Source organism: Platichthys flesus, chromosome 8 (assembly GCF_949316205.1).
Source record: "Platichthys flesus chromosome 8, fPlaFle2.1, whole genome shotgun sequence".
NCBI classification, from domain to species: domain Eukaryota; kingdom Metazoa; phylum Chordata; class Actinopteri; order Pleuronectiformes; family Pleuronectidae; genus Platichthys; species Platichthys flesus.
The window spans coordinates 16,016,319-16,037,253 of record NC_084952.1 but is presented as its reverse complement, the minus strand read 5'-3'; the positions used below and the strand labels follow the sequence as shown (position 1 = coordinate 16,037,253).

The 20,935-nt window shown below is 45.7% G+C and overlaps 1 protein-coding gene across 1 annotated transcript in view; it reads right to left on the bottom strand.

The window, feature by feature from the left end:
* The window catches only part of unc5a (unc-5 netrin receptor A), a 195,977-nt gene that overhangs the window by 20,154 nt on the left and 154,888 nt on the right, over positions 1 to 20,935 (bottom strand). Inside the window, exons 8-12 of the mRNA XM_062394356.1 lie at positions 14,719 to 14,883; positions 9,142 to 9,330; positions 8,034 to 8,333; positions 1,419 to 1,506; positions 786 to 954 (exon numbers count right to left, since the gene is read on the bottom strand). Of these exons, the coding sequence (XP_062250340.1) occupies positions 786 to 954; positions 1,419 to 1,506; positions 8,034 to 8,333; positions 9,142 to 9,330; positions 14,719 to 14,883 (911 nt within the window). The remainder of the gene's footprint in view (positions 1 to 785; positions 955 to 1,418; positions 1,507 to 8,033; positions 8,334 to 9,141; positions 9,331 to 14,718; positions 14,884 to 20,935) is intronic.

Below are 20,935 nucleotides of genomic sequence, written 5' to 3'. Positions count from 1 at the left end.
TTCCTCCACACCCACACTGTACCTGCTTGTCGACTTTGTCTTCCCCTCTTTCATGAACTGGGCCCTTTTTCCCCCGCTGGGCTAAATTTGGTCCAGCCGATGATTAAAAGAGCTGGTCTAACCTCTGCCTCAGACAGGCCAATCCATCCCACAGACACCCCACCGCTGCCACACGCGGAAAGGCTGAATAATTTATGCACAATATCGAACATGAAAAAAGACCTACTAACACTCGAAAGCCCATCAGCACCCTATCTCTCCGGATTGTTGAGATGGGTATACCGCCTCAGACCATTGGTTTGTGTGGGATTTTTTTTACTTCCATCCTGTTTGAGTCTGGTAGTTCTGGTTACTTTTAAATTTCGTGGACGGAAAAGAACTAGGGATGGAACTAAATAATTGGAATCAGTGGTCAAGGAGTACCCTGACGAGCACTTTGAGGATCAGTCATTTGCTTAGAGGATTTGTATTTTGAGAAACATGTTGCCTAGCAGCAGAAGCTGATGTGAGCCGGTGCTTCCAGGCTTTTGTTCCAGCCCAATGAGAAAACACCTGATGGTCAATACAATTTAAATCCTATGGAGTGGATGAGTGCTCAGCCAGAGCTCCCTCTGCCATACAGCATCGAGTGCTCTCCACTGCATGTTTCAAGTCACTGCTGGGCAACTCTGTACTTTTTGAAGTGAAAGCTCCGAATGAGTCCAGTAAGTCTTTACAAGTTCACTGGGTGGAAACTTTTTCTTTCTGCGGAGAATTTGTGTGCTCGAGTGTTGGCGCTCTCTCACCTCCCAAGTGCCCTCGTAGTTCTGCTTCTTGAGGCGGACGGCCCAGTTATCGAGGCATGCGTCAGAGCAGTGGTCCATGCTGAGGATAACCGGCCGGCTCAGGACCACCCCCGGAGGGCCACAACTCACAACGGGGCTAAGCAGGGTCTGGCAGCCTGCCAGGGGTAACCTACACCAGGGAGAGAAGCGGGAGGCAGGGGGAAAAGATCGAGATGAAGAGCTTTTACTCATCCGAGTTATTAGAGAGAATTTACTACTCTCTTGTTAGCGGGATATGATACCGCCACCTCTGCAAATTATCTCTCAGCTGTAACAGAGAATAATAAAAGGCTGCTGGACCCGCGGACTAGCTGGACCAAGTTGTGAGTGAGTGAGTAATAACAGAACATCACAGCATGCTACAATGACTGTGCCTTCAGAGAGCAGATGCAGCAAGCCAGATAAACAGTGTTCTGCAAACAATTCATTCAACTTAAACAGTACACATCCTGGTAAGAGGCTACGTTATTTATTTACATCCCTCCTCCTCAGCCCAGACTTAAGCCTTTCCTAATGGAACAGAAGAGCATCAAAACAAACAGCCTAGTGGCATCCAGGGAAGACTGCCAGTTAGGCTGTGTTAAAGAGACCCACCTTAAATCTTCTTTCCTCTGAACAGTGAGATAAATCTCATAGATCTTCCCTCTGGGGATGGCCTCGGGAGGAATGAGCAGACTGATTCCTAATGCAAATAACGACAAAGGGAGAGAGGGGGTTAGGGAGGAGGAGGAGGAGGAGGAGGAGGAAGAGGAGGGGGGCAGGCTCATTTGTTCTGACTGAACAACACTTTTGTCATCTCACAAAAGGAAGCTGGCCCACTCGACAGAACTGTAAGGCTGCAAAAAGAAAAAACAAATCCATTCTGAAGGTCAGAGGCATCCTCCGGCAGGTGCAGCAGATGCAAATCTCTGCACCGGCAGCCGAGGCTGCACACGTCCCCGTGGTCGACAATTAGCTGAGACAAAAGCGCACGCTGCATCGCAGTTTAAATGTCCTCCGTATGCCACCAAGTAGATAATTGAGACCAAGGAACACTCTACTACAGGAAAATTGTGCATCCCCAAGAGAGTGCAGGAAGGTACCTTGGAGAGAAGAGAAAGCTATTGAGGTAGTTTGAGTGTTGTGGCCTTTATGTTGTGATTCTGAAGCCAAATAGGCCACTTAGAATCCTATTTAAAATGTAGCACAAACAGCGCCTACGTGACACAATCCCTACAGTGTTTGGATTGTAAAGGGGATCTGTTTAGCATAAAAACATCTGTTTGAATAAGGCAAAGGTGGCTGAATGCTCACCACCAAAAAAGTAACAGTGGCATATAATCCCTTTACTGATTTCTCTTCCCTGTCCCAGTGAAAAACTGATGGCAAAGTGTGGGAAAGGCTTCACAGCTTTGAGTTAATCTATTCACAAAATATCTGTTAGGAAGCAGAGGAGAAACGAGGCAAAAAGAGAGGAAAGGAGAAGAATACAGGTAATAGAGATCCGGACAGTCTACAGTAAGCCAAGTGAAAAGACTGTCCACCACTTTTAACTCTATACTCAGCTAATGTGGAGAGGGGAAGCAAAATAGGGGACTAATGATGGCAAGCTTCTTATCCTACCTCTATAATTGGAGAGTAGTTTGTGCAGGTGTCTGTCCCTGTAATTGCTCTGTCTAGGAAGCAGAATTATTTTTTTACTTTTTAAAGGGACTTATTTCTAAATTAGGGATCTCAAATGACACGAAGTTTGCCCGGTTATCTCGTTCCCCCGTTCTGGGATATTCAACGAGGCGTCTGGGCCCAGTATAAATCTGTGAATCTGAGGTGTTTTAGTGGAGGTCTACTTTGCTACTGTTTTTATACGAATAAACACCGAATATTTTATCAAACGCAAGAGATGTATAGGTGGTAACGAATCTCCAGAGAAGACAGGTCATAATTCTTATGTTAAGGAGAAATGAGGAGATAATAACAAGGGATGGGAATCGAAATCCTTCACAGCCAGAGCCTTCAAGACAGAGAGGCAGACATCGGTTTCTGAGCTAGTTGCGTCGTTAACATTAGACTGAACTATGGAGGAAACACATTCTCTGCATGGCTCTAACATTAGCTAGTAAGCTCGTAGCTACCTCGCACTCGAGTCATCACCACGACAAATTACCTAAAGGTAAATGGTTCTGGCACCGGTACCATTTTAAAAGTATCAATTTAGCACCATGGTCAGAAAAAAAAACCCAATACCAAACCCTAGTAATAACAGAAAATACTGCAAGTATCATAATACTTTATAGCAGAACTATCAACAAACTTGGAGGAAGAAAACATCATTAAATATAAAGCGAAACTATTCAACAGTTGTGTGTGCTTTTACACATAAGTCCCATGCACCTTTTGCCACGTCCTTTCCAAACTAACTCAACAGGAAAACATCTTCAACGTCTGCCTTTTTCAAGAGACATCAGGGGATCGGGGGGTAAAAGCAAAAGTAAAGGTTCAGACGAAGTACGTCCAAGAAAAAGTACCAGACCCAGGGGACGCTTTGTTCTAAAACTTGATTCTCAAACTTGCCGCCTGTTTGTTTGTTACAAACTAATCATTGATTAAGTTTTTTTATTCCTCTGTCTGCGCTCCTAGTACATCACTGACACTTTTGGAAGTGAGCAACAAGTTCAACCAGCTAAATCCTAACTGAATCTTCAGAGTAGAACGTATTTGCCACGTATTCTTCGTTTTATAGTCGGTAGTGTTTATTTTGACTCTTCCGGCTGTGCAGCATGGATGTGGGTAATTGATAAAAACATTTAACTGGATCATGCATTTTTAGATATCTGCTTTTTCTTTTTGGAATAGTAATCTTTTTGATAAATGAGTGACCCTTTCACTCACGATCCTTCTTAATCATGAGCCCTTTGTGCGGTCCTGGTGTCTCATCTTGTTCCCTATAATGGTTGTAAGCTCATTTGTATCACGGAGGGAGAATACAGCCTGTTAAATGAGCTGTTTTGTATGAGGCACCGAAAACACTTTTATGTGTGTTATCCTGGTGCAAACCCATTAAGAACCCAACATGCACCAGATTTAAGGGCTGAATGCTCTGGGTCGGTTTCAACAAGACAGTGAGACGTTTATGGGACTCAGCTGTTACTGATAAATTTTCCTTGTTAATGTCCAGTCAGGGGCATTAAAGCAGGTGTAATAAAAGTTTCTGTAGATGTTCTTTTTTATGTCGGAGTGATGACAGTGTATGAAATGTGCTCCACAACCAAACCCGAATTGTTCCCGCAGTATTTCTCCATTTAGCAGCAGATGTTAAATAGTTTTCGATGGAACTTTTTCTTGTGTTTGAAGTATAGCGGGGAGACGCAGAGGATTAGTGCAACCTCCCTCTTACACAACACAGACTTATGCTGACTAATTCCGTGTCTACTGAATAATGCTTTCAACTGTCCAACTGTGATACCATAAGTCTGTTTAGTCACCCTCTTGTCGTCATTTTTTATAAATCACATTAACACACTACTACTGGAAACAGTCCACTTTACTGTTGCATTTTAGTTCTGGTCTGGTTCCTGTTTCCTTGCTGACTTGATTAACTAACAGCCCATAGAGAGAAACCATCATGAACCTGCAGCTGAGTCATCGGTTGGACAGTTCTGGCCATCATCCACTGGCATCATTAGCACTACATGGACTGACATCCCTTCAGGTTGCCCTTTACTGCTCCTTATGTTCCCCTTTCATTATTTTCATTAGTCTCATTATTCAAATTTGCATGTAGAGCTCATGTGTCACAAAATATTGGACAGAAGAGTCTTGTTCTGTAATATTAGACTGTATAATGTTGTGGGGGTTGCGGTGTGACCCCTCTAATATGCAGATTATCATATATGTATCCCTGGTTACCAGATGATCTTGCATAAATACATTCTGCATGTTTCTTACATGGACTGCTTCTCTGCCAGTTCTGACAATCAGCTGATTACTGTTCAGACCAAGAGAACAAGGTCCATTGTTGTCTTTTAGCTCTCATCTCGTTCAGGGCCTGTTCACAAATTAACCAGGAGCTGTACGCTTCAGGTTATGCAATAAGTGAAAGCAAAGCTGAATGGCCCGAGGATTTTCTGAGTGCAGAGTAACTCAGGGATAAATATCATGCCATCTTCTAAAACTGAAAAAAGGATTTTGTATTTTCTGAAGAGAGGTTTTAATTATTAGCCATAATATTGTTACAGTCCAAGGAAGACTCACCACAAGCTGCGATGTTGTGAAATTAGTGTTGGAGAAACACTTCAAAAGGAAAAGGAAAATTTAACATGAATTAATTTGGTACAGTTTGTAGAACTTTGATTGCCTATCAACATATTATATACATTTTTCAATTCGAATTTAAGCTGTCATCCAGCTTCAACCTTGCAAATCCTTTTTTCCAGTTTGGCATTTTATTTATATCATAAATAGCAAGAAAAAACATGTGAACCCCTTGGAATTATCCTTATTTTGTGTAAAATTGTCTTAAGATATGGTCAGATCTTCAACTAAGTTACTATAATGAACAAATTCACCACGTTATTATTGTTCTTGTCCAAATCGAACACATTCTTCTGAAAAAAAACTATTTCCAGTCAGGAGTTAGCAGACCTGAAGTCCAATCAATGAAAGCAGATTGGAGGCGTAGGCTACAGCCATATTTTGACTTTTCCTGACTTTTTCAGCAAGCAGCATCTGCTAATGTGAAATGTGTCTCACAAGAAAACCTACAATCTGGAATTGTGGATTTGCATAAAGCTAAAAAGGGTGACAAAGTGATTTAAAAGACATTTAAATATTCATCAGTTCAGAGTTGGACAAACTCTCTATAAGCGAGATGATTTAGTTCTGTGCCTACCTTCCCAAGCAGTGGGCGTCCTGCTAAGGTGAATCCAAAGACACTCTGCAGAATGCAATGTGTGAAAACTGAACTGTGGAATAACAGCTAAAGGTTTAAAAACATTACGAGAGCTGGTTAACATTTCTGTTCATGAGTCGACCTTTAAACAAATCATCAAATCGCTGTGGCATGTTGTATGGCGTCCTGTCATGGAGATGTACTGGTTTGACAAAGACGCACTGAGACTGAGACCCTGCTGGAGAATGTTTTTTCTTTGGCCTATGAAACCAAGGTTGATTTGTTTTGGAGGAAGAAAGAGCAATAGACTACATATGGTGTAAAACAGGAGACTGCATGCCAAGATGAAAACATTATCCAAGTGGTGAGGCGGGGTGGAGTGAGCAGCATGAAGCAGCCTCAGGGTCTGAAGCTTTACCGTCTCTAGATCTGGACCATAGACTGTAAATAAAGATGAAAGACATGACAGCTCACCCAAAATGAAGCCAATCTCGTATGCCACAGGGTGGCTGGCTACAGTATTGATCATAAACCAAACCTCCTCCATGTAGGTCTATGGGACATGATCCAAACCAAAAAAACAAATATGTAAAATATTTTTTTCTCGAATAAGGTTTAGGTCATCTTAGGTAGTTATTATCACAATGATGTTGTTCAGACAAACTTTTTTTATTAAATTTGGCTCTTAGATTTTCGGGTGAAAACATCATGATTGATAGCTGACTCTGGATTGGTCAACTGCGTGTATGGGAGTGACCTCACTACCGTGGCTCTGCTTCTCAATTGAAAGATAGCAGGATACTTTGGCTTCATCTCTGGATGATAAGGTGAAGACTCGCCTTTCATCTTTATATACATTCTAGAATCAGGACAGCTTAACATCATCCAGGTGAAAATTACTTCCTCAAGTTTATCAAGGCATTTTACAGGGTAATGTCAGGGTGGCGGTCCACCAGAAGAAGCTCAGAGGAAGCAGGATGATGAAGCAGGACAATGACTGTATAAATTTAAGTTTATGTCAGAGTCAGAGCCCAGACATTAAACCAGATTCAATTCAGACTGGACGTCCTTCAAAAAGAAAAGTTCAAAATTCCTCCCGTGCAAATCTGATTCAGCTAGTGAAAGAGTGTTTTTCAGGTTATTGTTGCCAAAGCAGTTATTAAATCTAAGACTTCACTCCTCTGTGTTCAATAAAGACACAAATGATTATAATTGTGTGTTAGCAGTGTAAGCATATTGTTTATGCTTGTGCCCAAGATGAAGATCAGATTTTATGACCAATTAATCCTGAAAAGCAGGTAATTCTACAGAGTTTTTAATCTTTCACTGATTTAATCTTGGTTTAATCAGGCTGTTTAATTCTCTGAGAGAGACCTGAGAGCCTGAAACAATCACAACAAACACAATCAATAAACAAAGCAACATTAAACAATAACTATAAGGGACTGAGAATAAGAAGAATTAAGAACAGCAGTCACAAGAAACATCAGAGAGTGAAGCTTAAAATCTCATGGGGAATCAATCTAAATGTAGTTTGAAGGTAGGTTCATTCCAGTTATATTGTGCCTATTAACACCAGTTCAGCCAATGTTAGTGTGTGTATGACGGGTATAGGTTTGAGTAGTTACTGGCTTGTGTACTTGTACATTAGTCCCTGGACGTGGGGATTGGGGTTATGGGAGTCACATTGGAACTGTAATAACCTTTATTATAAATAAAAAAAACACACTATCTCAAGATCCAGCAGGGGGAGCTCACTATCAGAGCTCCGGCGGCGTGTGGGAGTGTTTCGTGTTCTTACCCGCTGACGGCAAAGTAACACACAAAGGTGAGGCGATTTGTCGTCTTTGAAACCACGCAACTGCCACTGCCCTACTCTTCGACAATGAATCTGTGGGATAACCTGTTAGCGTTCCAGCCAAGTGAAGCAGCGGAGGAGGCACCACCGAGGAGCGGAGCGGACGAACAAATTGAATGCCGTGTAAAATGACTTTGAATTCGATTTTTGGAGAAGGGTAGGAGGTAGTTTGGAAGATTGGACCACTGAGCTTCACCAGATGGCTATTTCAACTGTAAGAGGGTCCAGCCGACAGCTTGATACAGACAATGGTGAAAAGTAGGATATTTGACATTCGTGATATACAGAGTTTTAGAGCTTGAGGGTTGATGGGACAACATGGAATTCAATATCTTTAACAGACATTAAGATGGACTCAATTTATCCTTAATGAAATAGTTGATGAGAATACAAACTGGATTCCAAGTAAAGAAGCAGCATGCTATCTCTCAGTTCTTTTGAGCTGAACTCCAGGTGTAAAACGACACCTAAATGAAGAACCCACCTGTGTTGGGGATCGTCAGCCTCCCTCCCAGGAAGTTGAAGGTCCCATAGGAGGTGTTGGCCACGTCGCGAGTCAGCGTTTTGAAGTAGCTCTGGGTTGACAGCCGGCTCACAAACTCTGCAGGGTCCGAGTTAAGCTTGCCATTGTGCAGTGTGTGTGAGCCGTTGGGGAGCGGGTCCAGCAGGGGCCCGTTGGTCATGGAGAACTTGCCGGCGGTGTCGTGGCGAGAGCGCAGGGTGCCTTGGTAACTGGTGGTGGTGGTGGTGAGATCGGGGTGGATGGTGAGCAAGTGGGAATTCTCTGTTTAAAAATAATAATACAAAAAAAAAGGAGAAAACAGACAAAAGCAAATGTGTGAATCTCCATGAGTGGCAATCAAGGCAAAGGGGGGGGGGGGGGGATTATACATCAGAGAGACAGACCTCACACTCTCTAAAGCTGTCGCAACACAAACAGAAAAACCGAAGCAAACACAGAAAAAGACACATGGTGCGGAGAACACTCACACACACTCTTGACAATACACAAACACAAATTCCACCCAAAGCCAGTCAATTCCCCTCCCCTCGCTCTCGCTCTATCTCTGCCTGTCTCTTTAGCAACCACACAATCAATTCCAAACAGAACTCAGATACAGCTTAGCACCGGGAATGTATAAAGGCTTTTTCTCCCCCTTCACGGTGCATCACAGGCACTGCAGCCCGGTTCCCCATCTCCATCCAGCTCAGACAGTTGTATTTCTATTACTCTCTGGTAAACCTCAGAGGCTCCACACAGGCAGTAAACAGAGTGGGTACATTTCCTGACAATGAGGTGGTGGCGAAACATAATGTATCAGGCAGGAAAATAAACAGCACATGCGCGCCGCTCACACACACACACACAGAGACACACACACGGAACATAATACGTCTTGCCTAGACTACAAACCACTGTAAACACATTCACGCCAACTCTACGGCCACAAACAACAGGCTCCGTGGTACATGTAGATGAGTGCTGCACGGTCACGGTGGGCTGACGGACAGACGCACAGAGGAGGGTAGAACAAAGAATAGTGTCCTACTGCTGTGGGGAGGGGGCCTGCGTGGCCGCGGTGCCCACACACCTGGCTTGCTGGGCTTGATGCCCATGGGCTGGAAGCCAGTGGTGAGGATCGAGGAGTCCGCCACATCGGCGTCCAGGCCTTCTTTCTTGCGGCGGTACACCAGGACGACCACGATGAGCAGCAGCGTGAGACACAGGGCCACCGCCACCATGCCGACGTAGAGCGCCACGTCCTCGGAACCACTCACAGCTAGAGGAGGATGACACAGAACGACAGAGGAGACATTTTTAAACCCAGGTGGAATATTTCCTGTGGTTTAACATTAGCACATATAAGAAAACTTTCACAAAACTTCAATGTCAACATGTGGATAATCGAAAAGGAGAAAGAACCAGTTTGTGCAGCAGGGTTTTGTAGCATTACCTTGCACTGGATATTATCTTATTCCAGCATTTTCCATTTGTCTTATTCTCTAAGCACTCGACACCTCAAGAGAGACAGTGGAAAAATTGCAGGATTTGCTTATGAAATCCTAGCACCTCTTATTTAACGTCTGTCTCTTTCAAAAGCAGGGGAGCATCTTTCTCCCAAAAGTACAGTATAAAGATGACAGCTAAGCCCAGAGCAGCTCCGATGTGCGCTTGCATCAGTGTGTATGTGCTGTACGTGTGTGTGTGTGGGTCTGTTTTGCAGGAGAATGGGATTTGCTACGGCTGTCTCCCCCGGGCCGGGGGAATTTGGTGGCGGAGGTGGAGGATGCTCCTGAGGCCCTTTGTGGAGGACCATTTTGCCGGGGAGCCACGGGGGCGTATAGTGCTGTCAACTGAACACAGTCGGGGAGGGGACGCGTAGAGCGGCGCGGCTTTGAGGGACGGAGAACAACAGCAAAGGTTAGAGTGCTGCAGGCTGCCATGTGGCGAGTCGACAAACAAAATGCAGGAGGACGGGAACAGGAAGAAGAGAAGAGAGAACGCGCAAGATTAAAAACTCAGTCTGTTACTGACCGCAAGCACGATTTGCATTTCAGCAACGAACAGCAATAACACGTCCGAAATGTTTGTATCCAAATCAACCCGATTATCATTAGACGCGACACATTTTGATGAATATCTCCAGAGTGTCGTTGTGTTTCTCCACCACTGCGCAAACACACCACCTGACAGCAACCATGCTCAGCCCTGGAAACAGAGATTTGACAAGTTTTAATTGGTGTTGTAAATCCGTGACATGGGGATGGCACAATTAAATTAGCAGGATCCAATCAGTCAGAATTGAAAAAGAAACACGTTAAAAAAAAAAAAAAAAAAAAGTTTCTAAAAAAGTATTCTGTTTCTTTCCTCCCGTTTCTCCGTCTCACTTTTCATCCATTTGTCCTTGCCTTATTCTTTTGCTTTGAAAAAAAATCAATTTCTCTGGACAAAGCCGCCTGCCACAGCCCACGTCTTTAAGAGAAATGCCAGAATCTATTTCATGGGTGATTATCTCAGTACAATCTGATACCTTAAGTAGCAGGATTATATGCAGCCGGGCTCTATGGCGGCCCTCGGCAAAGCCAGGAATCTCTTGACATGTAATCAATTGTGAATGACTGACTGAAGATAAACACAAGTTCGCCTGTTTTGTTCCTGACATGCTGATGCACATCTGCAAGGTACATACATGAAGAGTCTCATGAGATCCAAACACCCGTCCGCCACCTCTCAATCCCCCCCCCCCCCCACCCCCCCCCCCCACACGCCTCTGCCTCTTTCAATCCTCAGGGAGGCGTGAGTAAAAGGAAGCTGCCTGGCTAAGCCTTCCACGTTTTCCCTATGAGCTCCAAAGAAACGGGGGGGAGGCAGAAGAGTCCTTGACTGAATCTCTTATTAAAGTTCCTAAATCCAATTGTCTTGTTGGGTCAAAGGCCAGACGAGGCTGTGATATTTGGACGCGTAGCGCCGCAGTCGACTGGGAGAGGTCCGGTCCGACTGGAGACAAAACAACGGCCGTCAGCAAGGAGATGGCGGGCGACCGGCTTCTGTTGATTGGATAAACACAGCCTCAGAAGGGCCGGTCGCTGTTTACTTTTCCCGAGGGCGAAGCAAAGTCACCTGGCTCACCTCGGATGCAAAGTTCCGGTATCTTGACTCTTCGTTTTCCACCGTTCTCGCAGCCAGACAATGAAGTGGGTCAATCAGACACCTCTCTCTCTCTCTCTCTCTCTCTCTCTCTCTCTTTCACTTGATTCCTTCCTCTCTCTCCCTCCATTCTGTCTTTAATCTCTGGTGGTCTATCAGACGATCAGCGAGTGAAGTTTTATCTGACCCGCCAGGTGTCACAGTGAAACAATCCTGATGTGCACTGCGACCCTGACCGCCGACTGGTCTCGGCTCCTCCTGGCCCGCGCTCATTGATTTTCATGATGCCAGCCAATAATTGAAAGGACATCTATCACACTTTAATTGACATAGCTAATCGGGTTTTATAATTGGATGAGCTTTACTTTAGAGGCCCCTCTCGCTCCCTCTCTTCTTCTTCTTCCACACACACACGACCAATTTTCTCTCTGTCAGCCCATCGCTCCATCGCTCATTTCCACTTGACGTGATTGCTGGCGGAGAACTTTTGATTCTCTTTGAGTGTGACCTCTCTGGATGATTGGCACCTGCCGGCGGATAATCTGTGAATGTCGGAGTTGACCCCCAGGCTAGTCTCTGTTTGTTCCCCCCCCCTGCCCGAGCTTTCAGTACATGCTCCTCACACACTCGCTCCGGGCCTGGCGGTTTCAGGATCAGTTTCTGACTTGTGATGGGCCGGAGCGGACTTATAATTCATCTCCTCGGAGGCGATGCACCTTGCACCATGTTCAAGTTTGGACTCCTGCTGCATTGGCAGTCAGCACAATGTCTGCACCTGATAGTCCTCAACTCACTCTACCTGCTCCGTTCTCTCCCCTGCATTGATAAATAAAAGCTTGGCAGCCTCCCGCGCCTCTCCCCCAGGCATTTATCAAGAGGCCTGAGGATATATTTCATCCCATGGCCAATCCTCTAGTCACTCGCCCGAAGATGAATAACGGTGAAGTTCTTAAGGTCAGGGAAATATGGCTACTAAAACTCTCAAAGTGAACGTGACCATTACTATCTCCACAATACAGTCATCCCATCCCTCAGCGAGTCCCGATGAAATATGGCCCAAAATAAGCGTAGGGCCATTTTTCATGCAGCCCGTGACCCCGCCCTTCTGACAAACAATCCCGCGACGAACTCATCCACCGCTTTCGCCGGCAGATTAGCCTCCAAATTCAAAAACACACTTAAGATGGATTAATAGTTGTACGGGCTTTGCTCAATCATTTGTGACATCCCCCCCGAAACAGGATGCTGCTGCAAATGAAGCTAATTAACTTCATTACGCACATTAAGCCAAATAATTGTTGTTATGTTGCCCCTAATTTCCCGTACCTGAAAATAGCAGCACTTTTATTTTTGATTTTTTTTTATGTTGTGCCCTCTAACACCTGTCTGCTCTGGCTGGCTGCCAGCGTATTTATCATTTCCCCCGCACAGATTATTGGTTGCTTCATATTAGGCTCCACTTGTTTGCCTTATGAAAACGATCCTGCCTGGGTCAGATCTGTTTATTTTAGAGCTGTAAAACAAAGCACTCTGCCGCACGTCGATTCTCATTCATACGATACCCTAAACAATAACCTCATCTAACGTTATGCCATTTCTGCCCTAATGAGGGAGATTACAGACGTGCGAGAGCTATTCAGACGGAGGATGTCGTGTTGCAGAGTAACTACGGCATACTCTGCACTTGCATTGCTCGATTACACAGGGAGGGAATGGGGCGCCTTTTGTTTCAGGGGGGAAGTTTTCCATCTCAGCTAATAGCCTGCAGACATGGTTGAAGTATGAGAGTTGCTGACAAGCCAAAACCATCTCGCTATTTTGCTTATTATAATACTTCACACAGCAATTGTCTATGGAAACACATCTGCTGGGAACAGATTGGGACAGGCATTCTTCAGAGGCCCGCGGTTCGCTCTGCGCTGTCAGTGTAAATACTGAGGGTCTCGCTCTCTCTCTCTCTGTGTGTGTGTGTGTGTGTGTGTGTACACTGGAGGAACAATGACTGGCATCTTTGTGTATATATCTTGCCTCTCTGGGGAGGAGCTGCTGACCTTTGATGATGGGCCGACTGAGTTCCCTGGTTCACTGCACCAGCCATACTCAGCTATTGGTGGCAACACTCTCATGCATGCACACACACACACACACACACACACACACGATTGCACACACTGCTTACATATGTATATATGAATACACAGGGCATCATTCGCATACAGTAGCACTCAGACGCTCGCTCTCCGTGCATCGGTCTATCTGATCACGTCAATCAGTGCAAAATACATAATTCAGTTTATTAATTCACTGGCCCGTGTCAACTGCATCCCATTAAAACGCAGTGTTTTCCAGGCAGGTCAGCCCAACAGCCGCACTATTAATAACATTTTCTTTATGAGATGCCACCCAGAGACTCATCATCTCTTGATGGGAAGCCGCAAAATCTCTCAGTCTTTGATATCTGTGGGGAGCGACAGAGCTTTGCCTTCATGTCCATCTGGTCGGAGGAGGACCCTGTGGTGGAGCTCTCCACTCAGTCTGCCAACTCGGGCTGTATGAGGTTTGCGTGTTCTCATCCTGACAGTATGCACATGCCCTATTAATGACACATGTGGGGCGGCAAAACAACACAGCAGAGGCTGATTCACTAACAACAAAAAGGAATACACACTGGCTATGCAGCTACATATGTTGATGCGCAACAAATATATGCACGTGGAGAAAAAAAAAAAAAATCACAGCACACATGCATACCAGCCATGTCTGTGTTTTCACGGCTGATTTGCCCCCAGCACTTTATCTGGCAGGTTGTGTTTGAACCACAAGAGAGATGCTTTAATTCTCAGATCTATTAATAGGTCAGAGAGCATCGCGGTGTAGGCACAGGAGAGATTGCGTATTATCTTTGGAGCAAGTGCCATACTGGTGTTATTTAGAGCGGATTGTCTGAAAAGGTCAGACAAGTGGGAACGAGCCAGCAAGAGGTCCGCTGACGACTCTTCTGTCAGAACAAGGGTCGCATGAGATGGACGCGTTTCCTTTATGAACCATTCTTTACATCTATCACAGGAAGCTGACACTATAAGGAGACATTAAAGGTTTATTTGATCGGATAAAAAGAGGAGGACACTCTCGAGGAAAATTAAATCGAAGAAGTAGGAATAAGGACAAGGGGCAAAGCCTTTTTTTTTTCCCGGGGCCGACTGATGATCTTTGCAAGACTTTCCAGTTATGCCTGTTATCCCTGAATACATTTTCCATTTTGGCCTCGCACTTAATTATTAGAATTGTTTTAGTTTTTTTCTGGCTGCAGCTCTCAGATGTTGCTTTGAGCACATGTATTGATTTTTAAATGTTCCTCTGCAGCCCATCGGCGGAGCTATACGAGGCAAATACAGAACTTCACTGCATTCTGCTGATCCTGTTCCAGAAAAGTGCGTCGTGATCCTGCATCGTTCCTGTTGTTCCAGTGAGTTGAACAGCGAGAGTATGGTTTGCAGCGTGTGGGCGGCGGTGCACTCACTCTGTGGGCACTGCTCGCTGGTGCAGTTGAGAGACTGGAGGTCCAGCCCCTGGCAGTCTTTGCCCCCGGTGCCAGGTGAGGGCTGGGAGCACTCCCTGCTCCTCCACATCGAACAGTCGGCGCCGCACGCTGACCACTTGCTCCACTCGCTCCAGCCGCCATCCACTGCAAGGACACAGAATACAAAAAACATGAGTCGAGCACACATTGGCGTGCACACACAAATACCCACACGCAGCAGCAAAAAAAGTCAAACTGATTCCCTTCAAACACGTTTTAGGTCAAGGGATAAACTATTGATCGGAAGTCATGCTGAACAGTTTCTATAAAACAAGCTATAGATTCTTTTTTACAAACAGCGGAGGTTCAGAGTTCAGAGCACTTGAGTAAAAGCAGTGGTGTATTTGCGTGTGAGATGAGAACAACTGGTGGAAACCTCTCTTGCCCTCCTGTGCAAATTCACTCGCTCTAAAATGGAAACCGGGTAGGGAAAGCATTATAAAAAGACATGCAAATCCACTTGCTCACACTCAAATCCAGCAGATGCACAAAGAAACCAAAACATGTAAAACTGCTGAGGGGAGCCATATTGTCGCTATTCTACTTTCTGTGTTTATTTTCAACATGGAAATCAGATGCAACTAAGCTAAACCCCATTGGTGCGTTGTGGATAAGGGTGCTGAGGCCTGGTAGACCCAGCTGTCAACAGGAATATGCAGAGGGAGAAGAATCTGACCCCTGGGAAATCAGTCCACTAGTCTACTATTAAACATGCAAGCAAATATGTTATTTAAAAAAATTCTACTTAAATCATTTGTGAGGGAGAGCAACTCTGCCTCCGTTTTGAATTCTTTCTCAAACAAGCTGTTACTGTAGCAACACGAGCATTACCTGCGGTGCGGCTGAATGGAAGAGACACTACGGGTATTACCAGAGATGGATTGTACAATGTACATTGCACCTGCAGCCAGGCCAGATAACTTTAAACACACCACCACCATCAGCACGGAAAGCAAAATATGAAACGAATGGAAATTGGCCTGTACTAGATCTGAGCGTGCACCGCTGCGAGAAATATCTGCAGCTTTGCCACACACAGAGCGGGATGCCATTTTGCAACGGTGGGGGTAATTTGCCAGTGTTCAAGGGTGGGTGGGAGTGGTGGTGGTGGTGGTGGTGGAGGGGGGCTGATATTGAGCCTGGGGAAGGGTGGCCATTGGGCTGAGGGGAAAAAGGGCAGTAATGAGCTCTCATGGGAGAAAGAAACCCTGAGACAATGGCGTTTTTTTTCTCCCAAATGTAAAGGGTGAACGACACACACACACACACACAGACACACACACACACACACACACACACACACACACACACACACACACACACACACACACACACACACACACACACACACACACACACACACACACACACACACACACACACACACATCCCTCTATGACAGCAGCAACCTTCCACCTGACCGATCTAAGAGCTAGGGAAACCTTAGTGCTCATTAATCCTATCAATAAAGGGTGCAGGGGTCATGACCTCCAGAGAGATGGTCTGACCGTCTGCTGGTCTGAGACTTTGGTTCATAAAACATAAGTGCGATGGCGGGGTGTTAATGGTGGTAGGATAACTGGATAACCGAAATTGGAAAAACAGCTAAGAACCACTGTGAGCACCGGAGGCACAGGTGTGAAAATTAGACCCTGCTAGCACACTTTTCTCGCCTATTTATCCATGTGTGGCCTAAAATCATTGCTTGAGCATGTGTGTGTGTGTGTGTGTGTGTGTCTGTGTGTGTGAGTGTGTGTTTGGTGGGATGCTGACACAGCTCGGGCCTTTTTTGCAGTCAGATCCATTTGGCAGAGAGAGCAGAACCAATCAGATAATTGTCCTTGTTTGGCATTGAGTGGACCCATCCGTGGGCCAGTGGGCTGATTATCCAGGCCGGGAAGGCGAATGATTGAATAGCGAATTACATCCTAATGAATACGTTATGTCACCCCTCAGTTTGTCCACACCACTGTGAAATAAAGTGATGAGATCAACATCTGCCCTGATGAGGTGATGAAATGAGACTTCTCTTTTCCAGCACAAAGCAAGACTAATGTCCATGCAAATAACATTTCCAAACAAGGGGATTGGAGTGGAAACGGGACGCTGCTCATGAGAATGTGGATGAGGCCCAAGCACTGCCACAACCAGGCCAAGGGGAATCAAAGAGAGATGAAGATGCACAAACAGTCCTTGATGGCCTGTTTGACTCAGACATATGTAGGAATGATGAGGCAGAGGAGGCTTTTCACAGAGGCAGAGACCAAAGACAAGTTTGGACATTATTATAAGAATTGGCCAGATAGTAAGTGGTTACTAGAACAGCAGTGAAGCGAAAAGAATTGGCTATTTATTTGATTTCCTCTTCTCCAGACTTAAAACTGAAATACGAAAACAAACCTTGTCCTTCCACTATTTTTTCTTTGTTCAGAAATCCACATTAGAAAAGTGTTATCCACAGCCGCAGCTTTTCTTATCAAATCCCCGGAGAGAGATTGTTAGTGCTGCTGAAAAAAGGCACCGCAGCTGATTTTCAATCTTGCAGCACCACAGGTTTTAGGTCAGGCGGGTCTCCAAGGAGTGGCACAATAGCCAAATGGCAAGCCCCCCATTTGGACATGTTGTCAAGGCGGGAAGCAGGAGGAAGCCGACCATTCTTCGAATGTCGGTGGGAGGGCCTGTTTGAGGCTCCGCTGTTCAAAATGACAATGGCTGCTGATGGACACAGGCCGAGATCATTGGACACCAACAGCTCCTGTGTCCTTGAGGGGAGCATGAGGAGGTAGACAAGCACCACTGTGACCAGCGGGCCGCCCTTCTGCTCCCACTGTCCTGTCAACACGTATGTGTGCACAGTAGCCACCCTAATCCTGATGGTCAAAGCCTGATGGGGGGAAAAAAGCCACAGAAAAGACCCATCAAGTGGGTTGATAGCTTACACACCGAAGTGGGATTATTTTATTCTCTAACTCTGATACATTTTATTTTGAGAAAACGGTTTGCCTTCCTGTTATTGACGGATATATTCATTAAATAATATGGGATTGGTAATGAACGAAACGCAGTCCACTCCCTTCTGTTAACTGAACCAGTAGAACAAACCAGAATGAGACAGAATGAGATATGAAGAGGGTGAGCCAAAACAAATGGCACCAAATGATTAATAACGGCGCTGATGCAAGGCTGTCACCAGATGGCCACCGTCTTTTCACACTGAACTAATGTGTTTTTCTGTCACATTTATTAGCCACAGCCTCCGTTCCTTGGATAAAATATGTAGGCTCCAGAACAATCTCTGAGAATATCCAGGCACACGCACAAATGCTTACTTACACACTAGAACTAGACACTTGCCTGCAGTGCAGACAGCAGACATATGGGCTCCAACTTGCGTTCGTACGCCGCGCACATGCACAGACACACACTTACAAGAGAGCGCGTGCACAAATACACCAGCCTCGAGTCTGTTTGTTTTCCGTCTCGTAGAATTCTCACGACTCCCCTGGCAAGCCGGAGGGGTCCGTTTAATATTTAAATAATTCGCACAAATTAGAAAATTTCTCGGGGTCGTTTCGCAGCTTGCTAACACATCAGGCAGCCGTTCAAGTCGTCTGTGTGAGGTAGGTGTCACAGTGCTGCCTCCAAAACTGGGGTCCAGCTATCTTTTGTTGGCCAGGCTCGTGTTATCTTTGTTGGAAACATTGGCATGATTTGACATTTTGCCCCAACTGTTGGCTCTGACCACAAGTCGGCTCCGGGGCAGAGGTGATGGAGAGGTGTGGGATGGACTGCAGAATTATGTGGGATGCTACAGCGAGGGAGGCCATGGGATGGAGACAAAGGGAAAAGGAGAAGCCAGAGGAGAGGAGAGAGAAATGGAGATTAAGCTCTTGCATGGCTTGGCTACTCGCTGTCTCAAGTGTTGATCTGCTCTGCTCTGAGCCTCAGGCTTTAGCCTCAGCCGCCGCCTCCTCCTCCTCCTCCTCCACCTCCTCCTCCACAGCTCCCTGCGTCTCTCCCAGCATGGAGCCCATCTGATCTGCCACACAGGCCTCCGCCAACTCTCATTAAACACTTTGGAGACAGACAAAAATACAGATGAACCTCTCTGGCTTCAGAATTTCCTGAAGCCAGGTGGGAGCTCACATTTAGATACAAAGAGTCACCATGAACAGACATGTGGAGAGTTCTGCTGCCGAACAGGCCGGTGTCGACCGTGTCAGTCTTTGGAAGCTTGCATGAAGTGTGCGCGTATGCAAATCTGCCTCTGTGGTTGAGGATCAGCACTACACTGCAGGGATCATGCTACTTTTCATATTTGGAACAACACATGGCCATCGGCATTGCAACAACAAATGTATATATAGACTTAGCCGGGCAAACGTAGAGAAAAATTATAGCCTCTGCATGTTGTTGCTTCCAAATTTAAACTGATTAGTTTCCAGTGATTTTTCATTCAGTCGACAGCATCTTGTTTATCCCCCAGAGGAGGAGTGCGGCAAATCCATCAGTGTGTGTTCTAGACAAAGCAGAAGAAGACTGTGGCTTTAAATCACACAGAGTAAGCTGCAAAAACAATATTTAATATTTTTCTGTAACCCATTTCAAAGATCTAATGCTGTAAGTTAAATGCACTAGAGAGCTAATAATCAACAAAGAATATCCGTCTAGATAATTAATGAACTTCCGACACAAGACCAGCATTAAATCATGCAGCTTTTATATCCCTTGTCAGACAGAAAGGCACTGTGGAGGAAAAAATGCATCTCAAGGCTGAGTAAAAAAAAAAAAAAAAAACTACTTCTGAATCCAAATGTCAACGGTGCCTAAACAAATAACATGGTGTCCATCTGCAGCATTACAGCTCCCCGTGCTATTCATTCTCCCCCAGACCCTTTCTTCTGAAATGGGTTGAAATCACTATCTACTGTACATGTAGTGGATGAGACCTGCAGAGGCTAGAAGCACAGGGATAATTATCCCTGTATTATCCAGTATTGAAGAGAGCTCTCTGCCAGGCTGGTCTCATCTGTCTCCCCCCCCCCGCTGACCACGCGTGACTCTTATATGAGAGCTGCTATTCAGGCCGATGACTCATATATGTGTTAATCATGTATATGATGAATCAAAGTGAGGATTTGGATGTATTTGGGGCTTGTTGTTGCTAGGCCATGTGTGTGTGTGTGTGTGTGTGTGTGTGTGTGCTGGAGGACAAATGACGGCAGGAGTCAGTTCATCTTGGGGGCTTTCAGAGGCATGTCTGTGAGTACACAACAGAGCCACTGTGCCACTTGTGATTGGAAACAACAGCCCATCATCCCCCTGACTCTGGCGTGGCGGACCTTGGCCTTGAGGGGAACCCTCGCCGGGCGCCGACAGCTGCGGCTGTCCGTGCCACTGATGCTCCGTCTGAGACAGGTAGCGACAGAGAAGAGGAGACAGAGCCCACAACAGGACTGATAGAGGTGTGAGCGGGGTCACGTTGGTGTGGCGCACCTCATCAAGAGGGAAAAAAACAGGAGTTCATTTACTCCCAACGTTTGTGCTATCTGTGTTCACAGGGCACAATGCAATTTCTGTCACAGCACCCTAAGGGTTGAAATTACACACTTTCTCCTCGCGGGGCAAGAGACAGATAGAGCAGGGTGGGGTTCAGTCTAACAATAGCTTGGACTGACACAAATCTCTTTAAGCTCATAGAGGTCAGTACCCTGCCTTGCTGTGGGGGAATGTCAAGCATCCCTGGACACCCCTGTAATTCCATTACTCGTTGCTCCAGCGCTAATAATTCCAAATCTGTCCAGAGCGCGTCCTAACAGAGCGTCACACATTTCTGTTTCCTTTGTCTTCCTCCTCCTGCTGCTGTATTCCAGCGGGCCATGTTACTCACACTCATGCTTGACATCTAGTGATGTCTTTACATGGGAGATGTGTAACACAACACCATGATTCACTGAGGGAGATAACCTTTGTTTTAGACAGGGAGAAGCTGCCACTGCCAGAGGTGTTCGATTTCCCTTTCTGCTATTTACCGAGCGTGGGAGATTTCTCCTGCGGTCAGCAAGGCTGCAGTGCCCCCGCGACAGAGTGTGTCCACACACCGATCTGCTGACAGGCAGCAGCCAGCTCTCGTACACACTCAGGCTTTCTTTCCTTC